This window comes from Caretta caretta, chromosome 3 (genome assembly GCF_965140235.1).
Source record: "Caretta caretta isolate rCarCar2 chromosome 3, rCarCar1.hap1, whole genome shotgun sequence".
Lineage (NCBI taxonomy): Eukaryota > Metazoa > Chordata > Testudines > Cheloniidae > Caretta > Caretta caretta.
In genome coordinates, this window is record NC_134208.1 from 143,771,714 (window position 1) to 143,796,629 (window position 24,916).

The window sequence follows — 24,916 nt, forward strand, 5'->3', positions numbered from 1 at the left end:
TGAGAATAAAAATGTACTTTATTAAATAACTCAAGAAAAGATAAGGGAAATTGTGCAGTCTGAAAGACATTGGTGATTCTGTATGATTTTTACAGCAAAGAATGAATCATGGCAAATTAGCATCTAAGTTTAGCAGCCAAACTGTCGTCCTCTTCCCATGGAATTAATTTCGGTCCTCAAACTGTGACTTGTTTTTTAAAAGATATGCTGCTAGGAATTCAATAGGATTTGGCGGTCTGTAGAGATAAAAAAAATCAAGCGTAATTACTATTTGTCACATACATTTAAGTGAGCTGGAGAGCTCATCTTCACTGAAAACAGAGACTTACTTGTAAAAGCACTGGACAAATTAGAAATGTTCAGCTTTGTAGCATAACAATCACAAAGGGTCATGTTTCAGCAGCAACTAGAGAACTCCCTAGCCAGGAAGTTCCTCCATTTATTAAGATTCCCATTGCAACACTTCCTGGTCCTCGATAGCCACTACACAATTGTCATTATTAGGCTACATCTACAATAAGCTCTAGGGATGTGATTCTTCTGCTCATGTGCACACTCATATTAGCTGTCACCAAACTAGTGAGTATAAATTGCAGTTCAGCCACAGTTTCAGCAGCAGAGGCATGGCTAAGCTGTGCCAAGTAAATGCACACCAGTTTCAGGAGGATGTATACTTAGTACAGCTCAGCACCCCACATATCAGGCTATCACTTTTTTCCAGGGAAGCATCCAAAAGTTTTAACTGTGGTCTGGAATATATCAATTTAGGACTACATAGTACTCTCCATCCAAAGCAGAACCCCAAATAAATCAGTAGAAGATCTGCACACAGTTTATAAGCAGAATATTGTCTTTACACAGCAACTAAGTGGTTAGTTATTGATGTGGGTGGCTTCTAGTTTAAACTCAAATGTTCTTTTGGGGTTAAGATACCACTGGGAGAGGTATGAAGGTTCTCATGATTTTAACTTAGTCCATTGTGGTCCTTCGAAGTTTTTGATAAGATTAGCCAAAGGTTGTTCCTTCGGCAACAAAGGGGTATTATTAGCATGTGCAGTATGACACTCAAGTGGTTCCAGTTATACCTAGATGACAGGAATCAACCGGAGAGGAAGGACAATTGAGTGTTTCTACTGAGGAACATCCTTTCCATGTTGTTCAAAGTATATATGAGGCCTCCTGGCAAAACAGTCTTTAAACAAAGGGAACAGTATCATTAGTATGCCGCTACAGCACAATCTCTCATTGTATGAACTCCCAAGAATAAGTGCCGAGGAAGAATTTATATGCTATTACCAGCTGGATTTTCTGGAACTACCTTGTTCAATAAAGTAAGAGACAGCATGAGGAGTACCTACTTACTGAGGGAGCAGGACTCATTCAAGAACCCTGAGCCAGGTTAAGAATGCTGGTGAAATGTCTGTCCAGGCTCTTGCCATGAGGAACCATGCAACAGATTTACTTAAAGAACAGATTTATTCAGACTGCATTCTTATTTACCCTGTGAAAACCTTGCATTAAAACTACATGTCCTTGTGACAATGAGATTACCGATATTCTCTTATACAGCTCACATCGCAAGCAGCTAGTTACAGAACACATCTTGGCTGCTCAAGAGAATAGACATGCTATTACATCCACCCCAAATGCCATACGTGAGCTTTTGATGGAGACAAACTGGTTTTGCAAGCCGCTAAGTGGGAAGGCCCTGGCCACATCTGAGCCTCCTTTATTTTGAGGAAAAATGCTACATTAAGTTCTTTACCTCTCCTTTGCAAGTACAGCAAGTCCCTGTAGTAAGATAGGCACAACTGTCTGATCCAAGTAGGCACGTGTAGGTAACGACTGAAGATCCACCTTCTGCTTTGATGTTTTCTCTGCGTTAATCTTCTCATTTTCTACTATCCGCTGATGAATTCAAGGCATCATGTGAATAAAAGTATTGAAATTAGTACATAAAAAGTCTGCTTAAAAGCAGACATTCAGCAAAAGCAATCAGATAAGGGTATTAGAAGATGGAGTGAAATTATCCTCAAATTTCACTCCATATTTTTAATTTGGTTGAGAATCTCAATTCCGTTTTCTTAAGTTAAATATAGAAAGCCTTATGTTAGATTCTAACAGCATGCTGCCATATAAGCTACATTAAGTTTCTTAAAAAGAAAAGGAGGACTTGTGGCACCTTAGAGACTAACCAATTTATTTGAGCATGAGCTTTCGTGAGCTACAGCTCACTTCATCAGATGCATACTGTGGAAACTGCAGCAGACTTTATATATACACAGAGAATATGAAACAATACCTCCTCCCACCCCACTGTCCTGCTGGTAATAGCTCATCTAAAGTGATCAACAGGTGGGCCATTTCCAGCACAAATCCAGGTTTTCTCACCCTCCACCCCCCCCACACAAATTCACTCTCCTGCTGGTGCTAGCCCATCCAAAGTGACAACTCTTTACATAATCAAGTCGGGCTATTTCCTGCATAAATCCAGGTTTTCTCACATCCCCCCCACCCCCATACACACACAAACTCACTCTCCTGCTGGTAATAGCTCATCTAAACTGACCACTCTCCAAGTTTAAATCCAAGTTAAACTAGAACATTGGGGGGGGGGGTAGGAAAAAACGTTATTAGGCCCTGTGATGGTGTCCCCTGAATAGATATGTGGGCACAATTGGAAACGGGCTTTGTTGCAAGGATAAGTTCTGTTAGAACCACTAACCCAGGAACTTATCCTTGCAACAAAGCCCGTTGCCAATTGTGCCCACATATCTATTCAGGGGACACCATCACAGGGCCTAATAACATCAGCCACACTATCAGAGGCTCGTTCACCTGCACATCCACCAATGTGATATATGCCATCATGTGCCAGCAATGCCCCTCTGCCATGTACATTGGTCAAACTGGACAGTCTCTACGTAAAAGAATAAATGGACACAAATCAGATGTCAAGAATTATAACATTCATAAACCAGTCGGAGAACACTTCAATCTCTCTGGTCACGCAATCACAGACATGAAGGTCGCTATCTTAAAACAAAAAAACTTCAAATCCAGACTCCAGCGAGAAACTGCTGAATTGGAATTCATTTGCAAATTGGATACTATTAATTTAGGCTTAAATAGAGACTGGGAGTGGCTAAGTCATTATGCAAGGTAGCCTGTTTCCTCTTGTTTTTTCCTACCCCCCCCCCCCCCCAATGTTCTAGTTTAACTTGGATTTAAACTTGGAGAGTGGTCAGTTTAGATGAGCTATTACCAGCAGGAGAGTGAGTTTGTGTGTGTATGGGGGTGGGGGGGGGATATGAGAAAACCTGGATTTATGCAGGAAATAGCCTGACTTGATTATGTAAAGAGTTGTCACTTTGGATGGGCTAGCACCAGCAGGAGAGTGAATTTGTGTGGGGGGGTGGAGGGTGAGAAAACCTGGATTTGTGCTGGAAATGGCCCACCTGTTGATCACTTTAGATGAGCTATTACCAGCAGGACAGTGGGGTGGGAGGAGGTATTGTTTCATATTCTCTGTGTATATATAAAGTCTGCTGCAGTTTCCACAGTATGCATCTGATGAAGTGAGCTGTAGCTCACGAAAGCTCATGCTCAAATAAATTGGTTAGTCTCTAAGGTGCCACAAGTACTCCTTTTCTTTTTGCGAATACAGACTAACACGGCTGTTCCTCTGAAACCTGTCATTAAGTTTCTTGAAACTGGAGGCAGCCCCTACACTACCATTTTCATCAGCTCTTTTATATTCATAGCTCTTCCCTGCCAACTGTTATAGATTAGAATGATTTTATTTATGTAAGCAGTCCTCATTAAGTTGCTCTTGTGAGCATTTGTAGTACCAGGCTTCAAAAAGTAGGACCAAATTCTGCAAGAAGGATTTGCAGGATAGGACACTTGCATTTACCAAGCGTTCCCCTGCCAGCAATGGTACTTGGAACAGACCATGGTACATGGTACTTGGTCCAACCATGCAAATCCCTGTGTGAAATCAGGCTCCAATACAGTAAGTTATTAATCTTTTTAATACGCTGAAATGCTTACGCACAAAATAGATACATTTCCTCCACTTTTTTGGCTCCACTATATTGTAACCTTTTGGTCAGAAAATATTAAATGAATTGTCTTATACTATTGTCAAATGGATTTTTACACACACAATATAATTTAACATAACGTCCTCCAAAATTGTCAGTTTTGCCACACATGGATATATTTTTAACATCAGCACTACAGAAAGTTAGTCTATAATTTATTCTAAACATGCAAAGAACATTTGGGGTAAGATCTAGAAATCATCACGGGTAGTTCAAAGAAGTCTGTCCATGGTAGTTGTAAATACAAAAAAACCAAAACCACAACCCTCACAGAACGCACCCTGGCATCATAAAAGTAAGAAAAAACTAGGGCTGTTGATTAATCGTAGTTAACTCACGCGACTAATAAAAAAATTCGTCACAATTAAAAAAATTAATTGCAATTAATTGCACTGTTAAAGAATAAAATACCAATAGAAATTAAATTTTTGGATGTTTTTCTACATTTTCAAATATATCAATTTCAATTACAACACAGAATACAAAGTGTACAGTGCTCACTTGACAGTGCAGATTTGACAAAACGCAAAGAAGATACCAATGTGAAATTTCTAAATAGCTACAGAACACAACCCATGATTTAACAATCTGAGAGGGATGAGGCATGGAGCATTCTTTCACAAGTCTTAAAAGAACAATACTCTGAGCATGTGCCGGTCCGCACTGCTTTGGGTTGTTATTGAGCAGAACCCGTCATGAGCATAGATGCATGTCCTCTGGAACGGTGGTTGAAGCATCAAGGGACATATGAATCTTTAATGCATCTGGCATGTAAATATCTTGTGACGCCGGCTACAACAGTACCATGCAAATGCCTGTTCTCACTTCCAGGCGACATTGTAAACAAGAAGCAGGCAGCATTACCTTCTGTAAAGGTAAACAAACTTGTCTGTCTGAGTGATTGGCTGAACAAGAAGTAGGACCTAGTGGACTTGTAGGCTCTGAAGTTTTACATTGTTTTGTTTTTGAATGCAGGGTTTTTTGGTACATAAGTCTACATTTGGAAGTTCAACTTTCATGATAAAGAGATTGCACTACAGTACTTGTATTAGGTGAATTAAAATACTATTTTTTGCTGTACAAATATTTGTAATCAAAAATAAATATAAAGTGAGCACTGTACACCACTTTGTATTCTGTGTTATAACTGAAACCAATATATTTGAAAATGAGTAAACATCCAAAAATATTTAAATAAATGGTATTCTATTATTCTTTAACAGTGCGATTATTCGCGCAATTATTTTTAATCGCTTTACAGCTCTAAAAAAACATTATATACACAAAATGTGCAATGATTAGTGACCAATTTGGGTCATAGCATATCAAAATAGATACAGTGGAGATTGAAAAGAATACAAGGAAGTATGACCAAGATGGAGAATGGCAAGACAGGACTTTTGAACAGCAAGAAGTGGCTAAATGCTATTATTCACTAGCCTAGACTAGAAGAAAGTTAGAGGGACTTAATTGAAGGCACCTGTCTTATGATTACTCTTATTGTTATGCATATGTTTACTAGTCATTCCCCAAGCCTAACCTTTTCTCAACAAAAGAAAAAGTGTGTGTCAAAACAGCACTCTCAAATAATTAAGAGAGGGGGGAGAAAAAAAGTTGACTATTCTGGCACATTTCCAAGGCCTGAAAACATGGAAAGCGTCCCCCCCTCAAAAAAAAAAAAAAAAAAAGTTGCCAGGAAGGTGACACGCCAACATTCCCAGACAGGCATCGCTCCTGTGTCTGACCACCTTCTCAATATTTCACCGAAGGGGGTCATGTGTAGTCTTGCTGAAAGCTAAAAACAAGCTGATTGACGTGGTTATTGTGAGATGTTAATATGGGAAACAATTTTAGGGTTATGTAACATAGTATATTTTGTTCCAGGACTGCTGGAAGTGAAACTTGTCACTTGAGGCCAAGGAGTCTCAGAGCTCACAATCAACATCTGTGGAGGCAGCCCTGCGTTCACTCTCTCGACCAGATGCAGGAGTGAGTGTTTACAAAGAAACAAAATCCAAGAGAAATCTCTGTTTAGGTGACTCCCTAGGCTAAGAGATAACAGTCCATAACCGTGTAAGAGAAGGGGAAAGGGGACAAGATGTTATCCTTTACAGAGGCGACATTCTGCCAGCAGGAGTGTCTCATGAAAAGGTCTTTGGGCTGGACAAGCGCTGCAAGGTCTGCCCACTGGGTGAGAAATACCGTATTAGTGACAAATTACTTTCTTGTCTAAGTATATGCTATAGATTGCATTTTATGATTCTCTTTTCTCCTGTACCCTTACATTTCCAAATCTTTTATTTTGGAATCTTTATCTCAAGCTGTGTTAAAATAGTCTTCAATTTTGTTTTATTATCAACACATCTAAGCCCCTTGTACTGTAATTCCTTGCTTAACGTTGTAGTTATGTTCCTGAAAAATGCTACTTTAAGCAAACGATGTTAAGCAAATCCAATTTTCCCATAAGAATTAATTGTAAATAAGGGGGGTTAGGTTCCAGGGAAATAAATTATATATATATGTATGTGTATATACACACACACACACACAGTATAAGTTTTAAACAAACAATTTAATATTGTAACCAACAATGATTGTGAAGCTTGGTTGAGGTGGTGGAGTCAGAGGCTGGAATATTTCCCAGGGAATGCCTTGCTGCTAAATGATGAACTAGCACTCGGCTGAGCCCTCAAGGGTTAACACATTGTTGTTAATGTAGCGTCACACTCTACAAGGCAGCACAAATGGAGGGAGGAGACACAACGGATGCATAGCAGTGGCTGCAAACATTTCCTGTGGAAACTGAACTTGATGATGAACCCACGCTATCCCACTGGAGCACACCACTCCTTCCACTTTCCAAAGTGCCAAGTGGTGCATGTGTGTGAAACAGAGACACACTGTGAGTGAGAGAGACACACACGCTGTGTGAGTGAGAGAGAGACGTGCATTACCCCTTTAAGTACACTGACCACACGCTGCCTTTTTAAGTAGATCAGCAAGTTGAGACAGCAGCTGCTGCCAGCAAGCTCCCTCCATCCTGAGCCCTGACGTGTCCCCACCTTGCTCTGTGGAGATGGGGTACAGGAGCAGGGTGTAGGAGCAGGGGGACACCCTGACATCAGCATTCCTCTTTCCCCGCCCCTGCTCAGCAAGCAGGAGGCTCCTGGGAGCAGCTCCCAGGCAGAGGGCAGGAGCAGCACACAGTAGTGGAGGGCGGGATGTTCACCTAAACTGCCCAGCAATTGATAGCCTACTGGGGAGCTGCTGCACAGGGAACTTGGGGGAGCTGATAGGGGAGATGCCAACCCACCCTGGTTCCAAGCCCCCACCAGCTAGCTCCAAAGGGCTGCTCTTCCTGCAAGCAGTGGACAAAGCAGGCAGCTGCCAAGCAAAATTATAAGGGAGTATTGGGCAACTTTAAATGAACATGTTCTCTAATAGGTCCGCAACCTAACAATGTTAACTAGGATGACGTTAAGTGAGGAGTTACTGTATTAAGGAGAGTGTTGAACTGAGGTAAGGCTGGTAAATTGGCGTGCACTGCTTCCATGGAGGCAGTGGATCAGTGTACACCACAGAAGTCCAGAAGACAAGGTCCTGAGCACTCAAATATAACCATGGGGGGCATGTAAGTTTTTAGCATGCAGAGAGAAAAAGCCAGGCTTGTGAGGCCTGGAGCAGAGTGCTTGTGCTGCCAGAACTGGGAGGCATTTTCCCCTCACTTGGCAAAGACACTGCTCTCTCATGCTGTAAGGAGGTGGTAGCGATTCATACAAGAGGCTTTGGGTAACCTCAAGAAGCGTTCCATTGGTGTATTGTCAGAAGAACCTGTTGTAAGAGGTAGCAGAGGTAAGTTGTATATAGCACTTAAAAAAAAACAAATCCAAAGGACAAAACCACCACACAAAGGGATCATTATTTCTGTGGGACTAGAAACAGAATGGTAGCAGCCCAACCAGCAATACTGATATACTATTAAAAGGTCAATTGTGCATGGTACCAGCATTTACTGAGTTATGCTAAGCACCCTTCATTACCCACTGTTTTCAAAAGCATTCAGTTCCTTGTATTTTGGGTCTGATTTCTACAATCATTTTAGCTAAATTAAACCCATATTTCCTCCAAATCAGAAATACTACTTCAATTGCATTTGAGAACAATTAAATCTTAGTTACCTCTACATTTTCTGTAAGGCCATATTCAGCATGAGGATTTTCTGGAACCTGTAAAACAATATGCTAGTCAGCAAAACCAAAATGCACTTTATGCATCTGCTAACAGAAAAATCAGTGTAAAAAGTTTCTTACTATACCTGTGCCTGTCCCTCCATGATCTGTTCTGAGTCCATGATTTGAAACTTGAAAGTCGCCAAATGTGCAACAATCTTGGGAAGTAACAAAAAAAATTGGTCAGAACATTAAAATCAATAAAAAAATAAGGTAGTTGACACTTAAAATACAGTTGACAATTTTGGTCACCATCATGCAAAGAGTTATCACCAAGGTAGGTTTGGGTCCTTTCCCTCCCCCTCAGCTCTGTCAACCATATTTTTCTTGTATAAAAAATCTGAAGTTTTGCAAAAGAACATGTGAAATAAACTCAGACAAAGTAACTTAAAAGAGAACTTTCAGACAAGGTTAGTTCAGTCATAATTACTTTGAAAAGAATTAGCAAATGTGTATACGTGGTCCAGAAACATCTAGAACTGACTGTACAAGTTAGTATTAAAGGAGACCAGCAAAGGTTTTTTTAAAAAAAATAATAATAAAAAAAACAATCAGACTTGTTCCTTTTTTCAATCTCTATAACATTTAAAGGCCTGAGACATGTGTTTTTAAAAATCTGTATTTTGCTTGTTTTGTCTTTTCTACCCTATATGACTCTAACAGTTGTTCTTTGATCGGGCCCCCTTTCTTTATGTCTGTAGTCATTTATGCCATCCCCTGCCAAGTACATATACCATTACCTAGCTCTGAAGGCAGAGTGGAGAGCAGCAGCTACTGGCTGGGCCACCAGCTCTCAAGGCAGCACTGCACCAGCAGCACAGAAGTAAGGGTAGCAATGTGAAATCACTTTTCACAACAGACTTACCACCCTATTGCCACTCTTACTTTATGCTGCTGCTGCCACCACAAGTCTGAATGCCTAAGCCCCGGGTAAGGGATGGCAGAGAGGAGAGCTGAAGCTCAGGTGATGCAGCTCCAGCTGTCACTTTTATCTCCACATCCTAGGTGTGCCTGACCCTTTTGCACAAGACCCAGCCAGCTGGGGCTGATAGCCAGAGCTCTTAAACGAAAACAAAAAACCCACACAGCTCTCACCTTCCTCGACACATTCCCTCACCTCCCTTGGGAGGCCCACCACACAGTCTGAGAACGGCTGCTCTATAGTAAATAAAGAAATAGTGAAACTGCCATCCTCAAAGAGTCAAGTGAAAGAAAGCCAATCAAGTGAGGGAGGAAGAAAGTGTTTCAATAATTATTAACACTCATTTACCTCCAGTAGATAATGAACATTTCAGAGAAGGGATATCTATTATGTACTGGTATTACAATATCTCCTAGAGGACCCAAACAATCCCACTTCCTCCATTAAGGCGCTAGAGTACAGGAGGTGTATGTTCAGAGACGTCCAAGGGCTCCTCCAGCAAAGCTGGAGACGAGGGGATCGGAGCAGGAGTTGAGAGCTGGATTACGACGGCTTCTCCTTTTTAACCATTCTCAGAACAGGCGAAGGAGCATCGCTTCGGCATACAGGAGAGCTCCCATTTCAGGAGAAATAAATGCCACTGAGCGAACCCAAACCCACTCCCTGTCACAGCCGCCTCCGATACCAGCAGTCCGGGGCCAACATTACAGCACAGCTTAGAAGACCAGGAAAAAAAACAACACAACTCTCTCCTGTCTTACGAAGTGACCTCCGTCAAGAGGCTACACGCCAGCCTGGGACAACCCCGCGTTCCTGCTCGGCTCCCCCCCCCCCCCCGCACCTGCTCTCGGCGCGGAGCAGCTGGTACCGTGGGAAGCCGCTAGAACGGCCCGCAGCGAGGCTCCCTTGGAGACCGAGTGCCGGTGTCCGCGCCCCGAGGGCCACTGCCGGGGCTTCCCGCGCCAGGAGCGGGCAGGCGGCACCAGGCGTTGACCGGACCGGACCGGACCAGCCCTCCCTCGCGGCCCCGCCCGCTCTGCCCCCTCCAGCCTCACGCCCGGCAGCGAGGGACGCAGCGCTACCCGCACTCCTCGGCCGTGGAGCCGCTCTCACCTCTCGAGACAGCCGCTCAACGGAGAGGACGCGGCGACGAGCCTCACCGTAGGGAGAAAAAGGGAAGGATCGTTGCGAGGCTACAAAAGCCTCGCAACAGCCTCAGCCACTAACAACAGCACGCTTGGCGGGGATATCGTAAATTGTTTTGCCGTAAGTGAAGGAAGTGGTGTAGCGGCGACCACCCAACTGCGCCTGCGCGAAGGGAAGGCCCGCCCGCACCAGGTAGGGCAATGGATAAAAGTCCAGGCTTGGGGGCCCCCGAGCATCATCAGACACGTGATCGTCAGTGGCCCCGCCCATTGAAGTCTGCTTGCTTGTCCTGGCTGGAGCTGCCGGCCGCCTAGCCTCGTGACCTTGCGCTGCTGCTTCTGGAGTAGGGGCAGGGGCGCGGCTTAGCAACGGAGTTAGTCCCACAGCGTGTAGTGTAGACACATCTGCAATCAGTTTAACTGGTAATTGTAACCGAGGAGGGAGCCTGAGTTATAGCATGCATATAGTAAAGGTGTGGAATTCCCTATTAGTGCATTTCACTCAAGTCCAGTGGGCATGTAAAATGATGTCTTGTCTAACTTCCCACAGCACAAACTTACCCCAGGGCTTTAGCAGTTGGTTTCCCTTCCTTGGTTTGGTGCATCATCATTAATAAAAGGCAGTGCAATTGCAGGCAAATGTGACCCTCAATGACAATTGCAGAGAGTCACTGAAGGCAAAAAGTTGCACAGGTGGTTGTGGTTCTCAATTGTCTTGCCTAGAACCTTTATTATGGGTGGTGACAGCTGAGATGGAAAGAATTCAGCATCACTGTCAGTGCCCATAATGAGTTTACAGGGATGGTAATTAGGAAAAAAACATAGTTCAATATTTTTGAGTAAAACTGACAGAAATCTGTAATAGTCAAGGCACATAGAACTCCATGTTACCAATTACTCCATGTCTCTGGATTAAGTTTAGAAGTGTGAGCAACAAGAGTGATGTAGTGGTGGGAGTCTGCTATAGACCACTGGACCAGGGGGATGAGGTGGATGAGGCTTTCTTCCAGCAACTGGCAGAAGCTACTAGATCACACGCCCTGGTTCTCATGGGTGACTAATTTTCCTGATATCTGCTGGGAGAGCAATACAGCGGTGCATAGACAATCCAGGAAGTTTTTGGAAAGTGTAGGGGACAATTTCCTGGTGCAAGTGCTAGAGGAGCCAACTAGGGGGGGAGCTTTTCTTGACCTGCTGCTCACAAACCGGGAAGAATTAGTGGGGGAAGCAAAAGTGGATGGGAATCTGGGAGGCACTGGCCATGAGTTGGTTGAGTTCAGGATCCTGATACAGGGAAGAAAGGTAAACAGCAGGATATGGACCCTGGACTTCAGGAAAGCAGACTTTGACTCCCTCAGGGAACGGATGGGTAGGATCCCCTGGGGGACTAACATGAAGGGGAGAGGAGTCCAGGAGAGCTGGCTGTATTTCAAGGAATCCCTGTTGAGGTTACAGGGACAAACCATCCCGGTGAGTCGAAAGAATAGTAAATATGGCAGGCGACCAGCTTGGCTTAACGGTGAAATCCTAGCGGATCTTAAACATAAAAAAGACGCTTACAAGAAGTGGAAGGTTGGACATATGACCAGGGAAGAGTATAAAAATATTGCTCGGGCATGTAGGAATGAAATCAGGAGGGCCAAATCGCACCTGGAGCTGCAACTAGCAAGAGATGTCAAGAGTAACAAGAAGGGTTTCTTCAGGTATGTTGGCAACAAGAAGAAAGCCAAGGAAAGTGTGGGCCCCTTACTGAATGAGGGAGGCAACCTAGTGACAGAGGATGTGGAAAAAGCTAATGTACTCAATGCTTTTTTTGCCTCTGTCTTCACTAACAAGGTCAGCTCCCAGACTGCTGCGCTGGGCATCACAACATGGGGAGTAGATGGCCAGCCCTCTGTGGAGAAAGAGGTGGGTAGGGACTATTTAGACAAGCTGGACGTGCACAAGTCCATGGGGCCGGACGAGTTGCATCCGAGAGTGCTAAAGGAATTGGCGGCTGTGATTGCAGAGCCATTGGCCATTATCTTTGAAAACTCGTGGCGAACGGGGGAAGTCCCAGATGGCTGGAAAATGGGTAATGTAGTGCCAATCTTTAAAAAAGAGAAGAAGGAGGATCCTGGGAACTACAGGCCAGTCAGCCTCACCTCAGTCCCCAGAAAAATCATGGAGCAGGTCCTCAAAGAATCAATCCTGAAGCACTTACATGAGAGGAAAGTGATCAGGAACAGTCAGCATGGATTCACCAAGGGAAGGTCATTCCTGACTAATCTAATCGCCTTCTATGATGAGATTACTGGTTCTGTGGATGAAGGGAAAGCAGTGGATGTATTGTTTCTTGACTTTAGCAAAGCTTTTGACACGGTCTCCCACAGTATTCTTGTCAGCAAGTTAAAGAAGTATGGGCTGGATGAATGCACTATAAGGTGGGTAGAAAGTTGGCTAGATTGTCGGGCTCAACGGGTAGTGATCAATGGCTCCATGTCTAGTTGGCAGCCGGTGTCAAGTGGAGTGCCCCAAGGGTCGGTCCTGGGGCCGGTTTTGTTCAATATCTTCATAAATGATCTGGAGGATGGTGTGGATTGCACTCTCAGCAAATTTGCAGATGATACTAAACTAGGAGGAGTGGTAGATATACTGGAGGGCAGGGATAGGATACAGAGGGACCTAGACAAATTGGAGGATTGGGTCAAAAGAAATCTGATGAGGTTCAATAAGGATAAGTGCAGGGTCCTGCACTTAGGATGGAAGAACCCAATGCACCGCTACAGACTAGGGACCGAATGGCTCGGCAGCAGTTCTGCGGAAAAGGACCTTGGGGTGACAGTGGACGAGAAGCTGGATATGAGTCAGCAGTGTGCCCTTGTTGCCAAGAAGGCCAATGGCATTTTGGGATGTAAAAGTAGGGGCATAGCGAGCAGATCGAGGGACGTGATCGTCCCCCTCTATTCGACATTGGTGAGGCCTCATCTGGAGTACTGTGTCCAGTTTTGGGCCCCACACTACAAGAAGGATGTGGATAAATTGGAAAGAGTCCAGCGAAGGGCAACAAAAATGATTAGGGGTCTGGAACACATGACTTATGAGGAGAGGCTGAGGGAACTGGGATTGTTTAGTCTGCAGAAGAGAAGAATGAGGGGGGATTTGATAGCTGCTTTCAACTACCTGAGAGGTGGTTCCAGAGAGGATGGTTCTAGACTATTCTCAGTGATAGCAGATGACAGGACAAGGAGTAATGGTCTCAAGTTGCAGTGGGGGAGGTTTAGGTTGGATATTAGGAAAAACTTTTTCACTAGGAAGGTGGTGAAACACTGGAATGCGTTACCTAGGGAGGTGGTAGAATCTCCTTCCTTAGAAGTTTTTAAGGTCAGGCTTGACAAAGCTCTGGCTGGGATGATTTAATTGGGGATTGGTCCTGCTTTGAGCGGGGGGTTGGACTAGATGACCTCCTGAGGTCCCTTCCAACCCTGATAGTCTATGATTCTATGAATTCAGATTTGATGGTGATAGTGCCCTTTAGGTACAAACACTTGAGTAAGTAATTTTCTTGCTATTACTTTAGTCTATTTAATTTAATACAGTTTTGCTGATTTTAAGATCTGTGCTCTGTATTGTTTAGTTTTGCTTATGAAATAAAATGGGTGGAATTTATTAATTAGCAAAAAAAATGCAGATATCTGCCCCTCCTCCCCTCCCCCCCCAGTCTTGCTATGAGTTTTGCATAAAACCCCACTGAAGCCAATAGGGCTTGATCTGTGAGGCTCTCATTGTGGTATTGCAGCCAAAATTATTTTGCTCGAGTTATTTTTAAGTGAATTCCCCCACCCTTTATTTAGAGCTACTTGGAAAAAAACCAAATCCAGCTGCCTATTAGCCAGGAATCCACCCAATCCCCCAGTTGATGGGATTCTTACCAGGGTACTTCCTGGACTCATTTAACATGAGACACTGGAGTCAGATGTGCAGACTATCATCACAGCAACTGGCGACAAAGGGAGCTGTGCTTTGAACACATGTAGTGCTATAAAAGTCTCAGTGTTCTGAAAAAAACAAATCAAACACTAGGCTTCTTAAATTAGGCCTCCTGTGATGTGTGGCTCAGAGAGCCAGGTAGCCTAGTGGTTAATGTACCTGGTCTCCAACCCCTTATCTTGTTATTGAGGGGGCATAGTGGTGGTACCCGATCCCTGCCTTCAACCCAGGAGTGTTTGGGACCCCCACTGCATCTGGGGCATTTGTAGTTAAATGGGGCAGAGTAGGGGGACTCAGGCCCTCCTCCCCCAGCCCAGAGCCCAGTGGTAAGTACAACTGGCAGGTTCCTCCCTATACAGAGCCAAAATCTGCCACCCCAGGCTACTCGCTACCTATTTGCCTTTTCAGTCTGGGGCATGGCTCCTGTGGTCCAAACAGTCAGTAGCTTCACAAAGTCCCAAATGAGCAGGGCCCTGCAAGATCTGCTGCTGCTTGAAATGGGTGGTGATTGGGGAAGGCTCTGCCAAGGGCCTTACCCACACTGTGGTCCCCATTCAGGTTCCACCATCTACCTAGTTTCCTTAAAGAAGGAGTCTTCTTTTCTGGATCCTGTTCACCTGCCCTTACCAAGTCTTCTGAATTCCTTTTAATTTGCTTCTACAGCTGGAGCAGGCCTATAGACGCAATGCTACCTGGGCACAGTATTGCCTTTTAATTTCTTTGGGCCCAGTGTGGGGTTTGTAAACCTCATCATACCCCCAAAATTAGTGGACAATTTTGACCTCAGTCTGTAAAATGGGAACAATAATAACCCCTCAGCTCACATGGATGTTGTGAAAATAAACTAATTCATCTACATGAATCACTTGGATACTATAGCAATGATTGCTATATAAAAGCCATGAGGACATTTATAATTCCTGATCATTCAAAGCAGGATTTGAATGGTAGTCAGTAAATAAGACATGGGTCACATATTAAAAATGATAAAATGCTGACTCGTTGCTTATCCAGTTAGCATCATCCAGTTTGTACACTGAATGAAGCAGGGGTCTCGTGGGAAAAATATATGATCATGTAATTAAAGACATGCATAAGGGGACCAAAGAAAGGTTGCACATACTAGCTTGATTCTGTTATTTTCTAACTTCTGAGGACTTGACTTTGCAATCTTAATGTTTAAAATTTCTTTTGTGTGTGGTTTCTTTAATATTTATATTACAGAATCAGCTAGGAACCCAAATTAAGGATTAGTGCTAGCCATTGTACAGACATATAATAAATAAATAAATTAAATAAAAGAATAGATATTGACCGAAACAGGAGCTACAATTAACAATGGCCAGGAGTCTCCATCTCAGGTTCGCCTCCCTTCCCATATCTATCACCGAGGGTTTGTGTTCCCAGATATGACTCAGACAGGATAAAGGTATAACAAGATTTATTAATGGGGTGGCAAGGACTTCCCAGGTAACAAGGTGAGACAGATAATAAAACAAGGCAGGCTGTACCAACAGGGATCTATATACGAGGATTAAAATGACAATGACACTACCATCTCTGGCAGCTTGATTTGATGGTGTCTTCTCCTCTTCAGGATGGATGCAGTACGACAGAATGGCCGGATCCCTCAGATGGAGACCAGGACCTTGAGGCGGAACCAGATGAACGTCTTCTTGGGTAAGATGGAAGTACTCAGGTAATTAAATCCCTCCCTCTCCCTTTACCTGTGTCGTCATGCATGGGGCAAGCGATCACTATAGGAGATGGATTAGGTTCGTGTAGGTAAGGATATTCCCTGCTTGAGATGACCCTTGTGGGGTTAATGGCCTAACCTATTAACCCTCAGCCGCTTGCTCTGTCTCTAACAGACAGCAACAAGACTGTCACTCAGGCGAGCAGCCCCAATCTAATCTGAGCACTGCCCTTATATAGACATAGGGTTGCTAGGCAGATTAGCCAATGACAGTAACCATTTTTTCCCACCTAAACATAAAAAAGTGCCAAATTCAGATTGAGGAGGGGACAAGAAGGACTTACAAAACGGATGCTTAGTTGTTATTTAGAGCAGTGCTACTCAAAGTGGTGGTCCGCGGACCAGTCCTGGTTCGTGAGCCATTGGCTGCCGGGCTGCGGCACATTGGAAAAAAAAAATTGCCAGTCCCCCACATCAGAGAGCTTGAGAAGCACTGCTTTAGAGGATCCAAGATGGCCTTAGGATTTTTACCTCTACACAGAGAGCTCATAATCTTCATGTCAGACAGGATGCAACATCTGGATGAAACAGATATATAGGATGGGAGTGGTTTGGAAGGATGTGGTAATAATAAAATAAATAGGATTTAGCAGGAAAGTAGAAGTCACAGTTTTCCCCTTGCCTAACCAATGCCAGCCAGGAATGATTTATACCCATCATTGCAGAGGTAGGTTTTAAGGATGGTTTAAAAGCAGATCATGTGTTGGCTTTATGAATTTTGATGAGTTTCAACTATGCAGATAGACTCAGTATGGCAGAAAGCATGGAGTGCTTGAAGGGGAAGTGAGCAGTTGGGCGATCGAGACTGTGATCATTGAAAGAACAAATGCTAGAGTCAAAACTGTATGTTAGATATGCATGTCCCTGTATTATACAGAGGATGGACCTAAATGACCTTAAAGACCAAGACAAAGAGCTTATGTTGGATGTGGTGAAGAAGGGAAGCCCGTGGAGGAATGCAAAGAGGGGGATGATGTAGTCTGTGTGATAAGCCAGTAAGATGATCCTAATGGCAGTGTTTCAAATTTAGTTAAAAGGCGTCAGTGGTTGGTGTCAGGTTGAGGTGTGAGATCATGAGGGTCTGAACAACATCCTTCTCAAGCATGAGAGAGAGGAGAGTCCAAATCTTAGAAATACGTAGGTTGAAGTGGCAAGAAAATAATCTGGATATATTTAACTTCATCAATTCACATTTGCAAGATAAGACTGTAATGTGCCAATCTGATGTGTATTGGCTGCACCTTATGCTTGTGCTGAATCTCACTGAAGTCAACAAGCTGCATGCAAGTGCAATGTCTAGCTGCACAGATCCAGCTGCAGGATGTAAGCCTAAACCATGGTGTATTTTTGGTGTTACTACAAAACATTTTTTTTACAACTTTTCTTCTCTTTTACTTACTTAATTAAGACTACAGAGCCAACACAGTAGGATAACAAGGGCTGGCCTTTATTAAAAAGATTTTCAGGTAAAATGAAACATAGAGCAAATAAAGTCATGCAAAACAGGCCATTCAATAAAATGTGCATAACTCACATAACTAGCAAGACACTTAAGAAAAGAAAAAGATTTTACAATTGTGTAAACAAAACTAATTCACAATAAAAATAGCACAAATTGGTAAAATAATAGCTTCAGTGAAAGAGTGACTAATAATATACTCATTATATACTGATATATGATACACAATATATATATAATATACACAAAGAATCAGCCCCACCAGAACAGTTATTCAGACTTCATTATTCTCTCATAAAAAAACTTTAAAAATGTATTAAAAGATGCCCCTTACCATTAGATAAGGCATACATACATATAATCGCAATTAACTTGAAATATAGTCCCTTTTCACAAAATAACTTAAACGCAGTTTCAGGGGTTAGAATTATCCTGAGCTTTCCTGCCAGTTTTTGTAGTTTTACAGTCATATTTTTATATTTAAAATCATATGTACTCCTCTGTCCTTTATGAAGGACCCACACAATAAATTGACTTTACAAGGGAAACAGTACAAGTGGCTATTTGCTTGTGCACAAAGTAAGCAAACTGAAAAAAAAGTTTCTTATTTTTGTTATAGCAATCTTCGGTGTTGCTTGTAACAAAAGATGAAAGATTTGTGGACAGAAGTGATTTTAGCTTGGAACTGTCATTTTACTTAAACACTCTTTTATTATAAAATAAACAATAGGGATAAATACATTCATACGCTGAACTGATGTTTGGGGATGTTGTGGGAAAGTAATACATCATAGTATATAAATGACAACACTTGAACGTCAATAGTGCTTTTCATCTGAAGATCAGAGCACTTTACAAAAGTAGTATTGTATTGGGGAAACTGAGACACATATTGATTAAGGGACTTGCCTAAGACCACAGGAAGTCCAGTGGCAAAGCTGGGAACAGAACTCAGGAATACTGATTGGCAGACCTGTGCCCTATCTTCTAGATCATAATATCAAACAAATTGGAGAAAATTCAGAAAACAGTAATAAAAATGATAGAGGGACTACCTCAATAGGGAAGATATAATATAAATAAATATGGTTGCTAGGCTAAATGATAATGAAAGGCCAGTATGACAACTATCTAATATTTAAAGGGATGATGGAAGAATAATTTTGTAATGTAATTGCGAATGGAGTATAATGAAAATTTTTCTAATGCTGACATCTAATAACAGGCCTGTAAGCTCACCTACATTCTGTAGGTGACACGAGCTAATGGAATGTGGCACTAGTGGAAAGTCTTAATCATCTGCAAGATAAACTACTTGGCTTGCATTGAAATTTCAAGTGAAGCACCATACTTATGGCCATGATGAGAAATCCCACTCCGCAATATTTGACTCATTTGCCCTTTCTGGGAAGGGGAGTAAAGATTTCTTACTACCTACCTTATGGTGTAGCAAAGAACCCAGCTGTCCCACTACCAGCAAGTTGTGGGGGATCAGTGGGAAGCATTTACCAAATTTAAAATATCTTATGAATAGTTTATGATATTTTATTCATTTTTAAATTACCGTGATTTTTGTTACTCCGCAAAACAGTAACATTTTTTAAAAAGAAGGAATGTATGGCCTAGGGGGTTGGTAACAGGAAGAAATGGCGAAAAATCTGAAAATGGTCCTGATTAATCCCCTACCCACACCCTCCTCACGTAACTGCTTGTCATAAATATAAAGGGAAGGGTAAACCCCTTTAAAATCCCTCCTGGCCAGAGGAAAAATCCTCTCCCCTGTAAAGGGTTAAGAAGCTAAAGGTAACCTCGCTGGCACCTGACCAAAATGATCAATGAGGAGACAAGATACTTTCAAAAGCTGGGAGGAGGGAGAGAAACAAAGGGTCTGTGTCTGTCTGTATGCTGCTTTTGCTGGGGATAGAACAGGAATGGAGTCTTAGAACTTTTAGTAAGTAATCTAGCTAGGTATGTGTTAGATTATGATTTCTTTAAATGGCTGAGAAAGGAACTGTGCTGAATAGAATGACTATTCCTGTCTGTGTGTCTTTATTGTAACTTAAGGTTTTGCCGAGAGGAATTCTCTATGTTTTGAATCTAATTACCCTGTAAGGTATCTACCATCCTGATTTTACAGAGGGGATTTCTTTACTTCTATTAAAAGTCTTCTTGTAAGAAAACTGAATGCTTTTTCATTGTTCTCAGATCCAAGGGTTTGGGTCTGTGGTCACCTATGCAAATTGGTGAGGATTTTTACCAAACCTTTCCCAGGAAGTGGGGTGCAAGGGTTGGGAGGATTTGGGGGGGAAAGACGTGTCCAAACAATGTTTCCCAGTAAACCCAGTTAGAGTTTGGTGGTGGCAGTGGAGATCCAGGGACAAAGGATAAAATTAATTTGTACCTTGGGGAAGTTTTAACCTAAGCTGGTGAAAGTAAGCTTAGGAGGTTTTCATGCAGGTCCCCACATCTGTACCCTAGAGTTCAGAGTGGGGGAGGAACCTTGACACTGCTACATATCATACTGACTTTTTGTCTTTAAAGTTGACACGTAGGAATTAAATTGTGTAAGTATCTTCCAAGAGAAGTGTTAGAAGCTCCATTATTTAAGTCAATTAAAATTTGACTAGACAAAGCACTTGAGAATATACTCTAGAAGCGGAATCCTACAATGGCAGGAGGATGGACTAGATAACCTACTAGCTATTATACATTTCTAATGATGAGATTTTAAGAAAAAAAAGTAGTAATTCTATACAGCCTGCTAATCTAAATAATCAAAACATGATTTTAGTGTAATGTGATATGATTTATAGGTATTATATGTTGACTGCTTTATGGGTCACAAAAGAGTTCAATTAGCAAGGTTCCAACTGTTCCTATTTTTTTAAAGTAAATTATTCATCATGTTTCCACTTGGTTAATTTCAAATTATCTCAAGTCTATTACATTTCAGTAGCTTTGAAACATCCCTGTATTTTCTCCAAATAATTCTCAAACTGTAAGGAACTTAAGGCCTGATCCTGCAAATACTTACTGTTGAGTGGAGTACTTACTATTGTGAATTCCAAGAGAGTATTCACAGTAGTAAGCATTATGCTCTTTAGTAAGCGTTTGTAGAACTGGACCATGAGTGCCTGCTCTAGGTCGCACTGCATTAATATTGACATCATTTGGAGGTGACTTGCGCCTTTGGTGCATTTAAAAATGGGTATTAGTAAAAGCATCTCTGATACATAGATAGGGTACCAAGAAATGTGTTTTATCACCTGAAATGCGCAAAGCAGCACCTGAAGGAGATGCATAGAGGAGATTGTGTAAAGGATGAGTGAAGACTTATCCATTTCCTTAGTAATAAGGGAGAAAAGAGACTGAGTTGATATCCCATAATAAAATATGATGTAAACATGACTCCCACTGAATGGTTTTCTAAAACAGTTTGGCAGCTTGTTTGCAGGATAGTTAGTTGAACCCTAGATGTTTTAGAACAGTGTTCAAAACCCATGTTTAAGGCCTGTAAAACCTGTTTAGTCTTGTTGATAAACGGGGGCGGGAGGGAGGGAAGCTGTTTTAAAGAATTACAAAAATAATTCATTAAGATGCCATGATAAGATCTTAAATGATCCTAACAAAGTCTTGCATGCTAAATGATGTCTTCGGGGATGGGGAGAACTCCTCATTTTCACTGCAAGGCCCAAACAGGCACCAGGAGAAGGCCAGGAGCTGAAATAGTTTGAATGTGGGAAATGGAATGTGTGATTAAAAATACCCTTCACCTCACCAGGGAGAGATTTTAAACACTACTGTAAAATTAACTGCATGCCAAAAGAGTCCCACTCACTCACAATGAGCAAGACTAAAGAGACTATTCCAGGAGCTTGATTTTTCTTGCCTTCACTCAATTGTCCTGGTTATAGGCACCAACTTCCTTTCTACCTGAGGGGTGCTCAGCCCCACTCAACCCCAGGCCTGCCCCTACTCCACTCCCATCCCCACTCCCAGGCCTTCCCTCAAGGCCCCACCCCTGCCCTGCCTCTTCCCACTCCCTCTCCCGAGCATGCCCCATCCCTGCTCTTCCCTCTCCCTCCCTCCCAGCGCCTCCTGCATGCCTCTGTTCTGCAGTGTGCAGGAGGTGCTGGGAGGGAAGGGGAGGAGTTGATCAGCGGGCCGCCACAGGGTGGGAGAGCGTGGCTGTCGGTGGGTGCTAAGCGGAGCACCTATGGGGTCGGCACCTATGGTCCTGGTAGGTTATCCAGTAGAGCTGTAGCCACTGACTGACTCCTTCCCTACCTGACAATTAATTGTATAGTGGGGGGGGGGGGGAAGTTATGCTGTTCCATGTTCATCACTGGGAGGAAGGAACTATTGAAGTGCTCCACTGGGGAAAGTGCATGACTATAGGATCTCTGGCAATTCTGTTCTGATACCATCTTTATTACCATAATAGTATCTGAGCACCTCAGATCTTATTGAGTCTCTTTCCACTTAGCTTGTCTGGACCCTAGTATGGAGAAAGAACTAAAGGGAGCCTCTCTTCATGCTATTATGACGTTTTATATGAGGAACAGCTCAGCAAGAAGGGGACGTGTACGGGCCCAGGAGACAGAATGTGCTGGTTGGGAAGGAGGTGTCCAAAAGGGAGATGACTGATAGGCATCAGTGGGGTGAAGGAAGTTAAGGACTTTTCTTTCAAAAAATACAACAGGAAACTAACTGCAAATAATAGGTTAATGCAAAATTAAATTTACTTGTTTTTAAAAAGAAAACTCTGAGAAAATACAAATATTAAGGTACATATTGACAGCTGTGTTGCACACACGTAATGCAGATGAACCTTGATTATCCACGCCTCTTTTTATCTGAAACGAGGTTGGATGTCTCAAAGCCTGTTGTTCACACAGAAAATTTCTTTGGTTATCTGAACACTTGCTTATCCAAATGTAGTCAATTTCTCCTTTTACACTTAGATAACCAAGACTACTAAAAAAAAGGAGTACTTTTGGCACCTTAGAGACTAACAAATTTATTTGAGCATAAGCTTTCATGAGCTACTGCTCACTTCATTGGATGCATCCGATGAAGTGAGCTGTAGCTCACAAAAGCTTTTGCTCAAATAAATTTGTTAGTCTCTAAGGTGCCAAAAGTACTCCTTTTTTTTTTTTTTTTTTTTGCGGATACAGACTAATACGGCTGCTACTCTGAAACAAGACTGTACTTAATTTCTAATAACTAGTTAAATTGTTTAAATGTATGCTTTAACAGACAATATATGCAATGTGAGCAAATTAATGTTATGGGAGTCTTAACCTTAACATTTCCATGTTTAAATATATAACTTTTAATATTGGATTGATGTTATTTTATGAATTTGTTATAGCTCTTTAATGTTAAGAAGGTGAGGTTGCATAAAATTGACCCTTCCCTATTTTACCATCCTGCTACTACCCAATAGATTTTCTAGTGTTCTTCATTGCAAGATTTTTTTCCCCTGTACTGTGTCCCAGATCTGTCCCAAAGCAGGTTGAGAGGGAATATGTTAGAATGTCATATGTAGCGTGGCCACTTGTCCTTCATTTGGTGCCTGTTTCACATTACATGTCAAATTAATCAATAAATATTGTCTTGTATGCACCAAAAACCATGCAAAGGGATTGCACACTGTAATAAAATGTGTTACTTAGAGACGAGTGTGTGTCATAAATAAAACCTTGGGGATGTGCCCTTAAAAATAAACTTTCTCCTATAATTTCCAACTTGTCCTTTATTCGAAACATAAAGGGTTTGTATATGGGCGTGAGAGAGGTTACCATAGCCAGGGACTCGCTCTTCTGGTTCAGGAACATCAGTCCTGCTGTGCATTCCCTGTTGCCAGGCGCCTTTTGTGCTGCCCCAGGTGTAGGCGCTGCCCCAGGTGTAGGCACCAGACCGTAAAACCCACTTTTTGCGGTACCCCGCTGACTGGGTGGGTTGCAGTGGGCACCCACTGAGGGCGGAGGAGGGGCTGCAGTGGCTCACCCGGAGGCTCCAGCTGGAAGGCGCGAGGACCGCTGGCTGGGAGCGGCATGACAGACACCACCCAGCACGCGGCTCCTAGCGCCTGCTAGTCCGAGGGAGCAACACAGCCCCCGCGTACTACAAGTCCCAGGAGGGCACAGGGAGGGGCACCTCTTATTTCCCGGCATGCAACACTCCACAGCGAGACCGGCAACTGACCCGCCTTGCGATGCACCAGCTCCCGAAATGCAATGCGGAACGAAAAGACTAAATGTCCCAAAATGCAACGCGCCCGCAGCGGATTCCCTGAACGCTCGAAAAAAGCCACCAACAGGGACTACAGTACCCGGCATGCTATGCAACCAGTGCCTCGCGGCATGTTGGGATATGTAGTCTCCATGCCCAGCCGCTGCGCCAACCACACCTCCCATTGTCGCCTCGCTGCCTGCCTCTCACAGCTGCTTGTCAACAATAACCGTACGCTAGGGGCGGCGGCTACGCGTCCCTGTATTCAGGAAGGGCTTGTGCGCACTTTCCCCACAGCCCTCGTAGCCGGGGCTGGCTAAAAGGGGCGTAGCTGCCGCCATGGCCGGTTGTTGTCAGTCGCTGGCAGCGGGTTATGGCGACGGCGGTGAATGAATTCTCCGGGCGGCAGAGGGAAGAAGAAGGGCTCAGCCGGCTCCAGCTCCCCGCCCCAAGCCCCCAGGGCCTGCCCCTCCGCCCCGGCCGGGCCGGCTCCCCCCCTGCAGCAACAGCAGGCGGCGGCGGCGGGGGCGGCCGCGGCGTCTCCCCATAAGCGGAACCTCTATTACTTCTCCTACCCGCTCTTCGCCGCCTTCGCGCTGCTCCGCTTCGTCGCCTTCCAGCTCGGGCTGCTCTTCGCCTGGCTCTGCGAGCGCCTCTCCCGGGGCGCCCTCATGGCCGCCAAGGGCAAGGCCGGGGCCGGCGACGCGCCCGAGCCCGGCGGGGCGCCCGAGACGGTGCGAGCCTGCCACAAGCGAGCCTTCGAGTGCATCTCCGTGGCGCTGCGCATCGATGAAGAGGAGAGAGGTGAGGGCTTGCGGGGAGCCTGGGGTGGGGCGAGGATGGTGCCTGGAGTGGGGACGAGCCTCGAGGGGGGCGGGTGGTATCCTGGGGGAGGGAGGTAGCGAGGCCTGAGTGGATCCAGAGGGGTCTCTAGCGGTGAGTCCCTTGAATGAGGGGGCGTCTGTTCTTCCCCCATGTCCGGGTGTCATGCGCCCCCCGCATCCTTGGCTCCAGCTGCGTCCTGTCTGTGTGGCACATGAGCTGAACATCCCTGAGGCGCCTCTGCCGCGGGAAGGTGCTGCTGACAGATGGT

The 24,916-nt window shown here is 43.8% G+C and overlaps 2 protein-coding genes and 1 long non-coding RNA gene across 7 annotated transcripts in view; 2 read left to right on the forward strand and 1 right to left on the reverse strand.

Annotated features, from left to right (window-relative positions):
* On the reverse strand, positions 1–24,499 carry DPY30 (dpy-30 histone methyltransferase complex regulatory subunit). Of its 2 annotated transcripts, none has more exons than XM_048843653.1 (5): positions 24,399–24,499; positions 8,422–8,493; positions 8,285–8,332; positions 1,766–1,908; positions 1–236 (listed from the first exon to the last, which is right to left on the reverse strand). In XM_048843653.1, the coding sequence occupies exons 2-5, from the start codon at positions 8,455–8,457 to the stop codon at positions 164–166; spliced, it is 300 nt and encodes a 99-aa protein (XP_048699610.1). In that variant the 5' UTR covers positions 8,458–8,493; positions 24,399–24,499; the 3' UTR covers positions 1–163. The 2 variants fall into 2 exon arrangements, with proteins under 2 accessions (XP_048699610.1, XP_048699614.1); XM_048843657.2 differs by lacking the exon at positions 24,399–24,499 and adding an exon at positions 10,371–10,547.
* Positions 10,504–22,589, forward strand: LOC142071609 (uncharacterized). The gene is made up of 3 exons (XR_012667733.1): positions 10,504–10,595; positions 15,969–16,051; positions 22,073–22,589. It is a non-coding gene; the product is annotated as an uncharacterized LOC142071609 (long non-coding RNA).
* SPAST (spastin) overlaps positions 23,968–24,916 on the forward strand; it is a 62,883-nt gene continuing 61,934 nt past the window's right edge. For 3 of the 4 annotated variants that reach the window (XM_048843644.2, XM_048843643.2, XM_048843645.2), the window contains exon 1: positions 23,968–24,627. In XM_048843644.2, the coding sequence (XP_048699601.2) occupies positions 24,213–24,627 (415 nt within the window). In that variant the 5' untranslated portion in view covers positions 23,968–24,212. The remainder of the gene's footprint in view (positions 24,628–24,916) is intronic. The other variant, XM_048843642.2, reaches the window with a different exon arrangement.

Bases quoted from the DNA above. Each gene is read 5' to 3' on its own strand.
- DPY30 (XM_048843653.1), bottom strand. From the start codon at position 8,457: ATGGACTCAGAACAGATCATGGAGGGACAGGCACAG. The intron at 1,909-8,284 runs GTAACTAAGATT...TGAATTCATCAG, and splicing joins GCCTTACAGAAAATGTAGAG to CGGATAGTAGAAAATGAGAA. The intron at 237-1,765 runs GTAAAGAACTTA...TTATCTCTACAG, and splicing joins GCTGTACTTGCAAAGGAGAG to ACCGCCAAATCCTATTGAAT.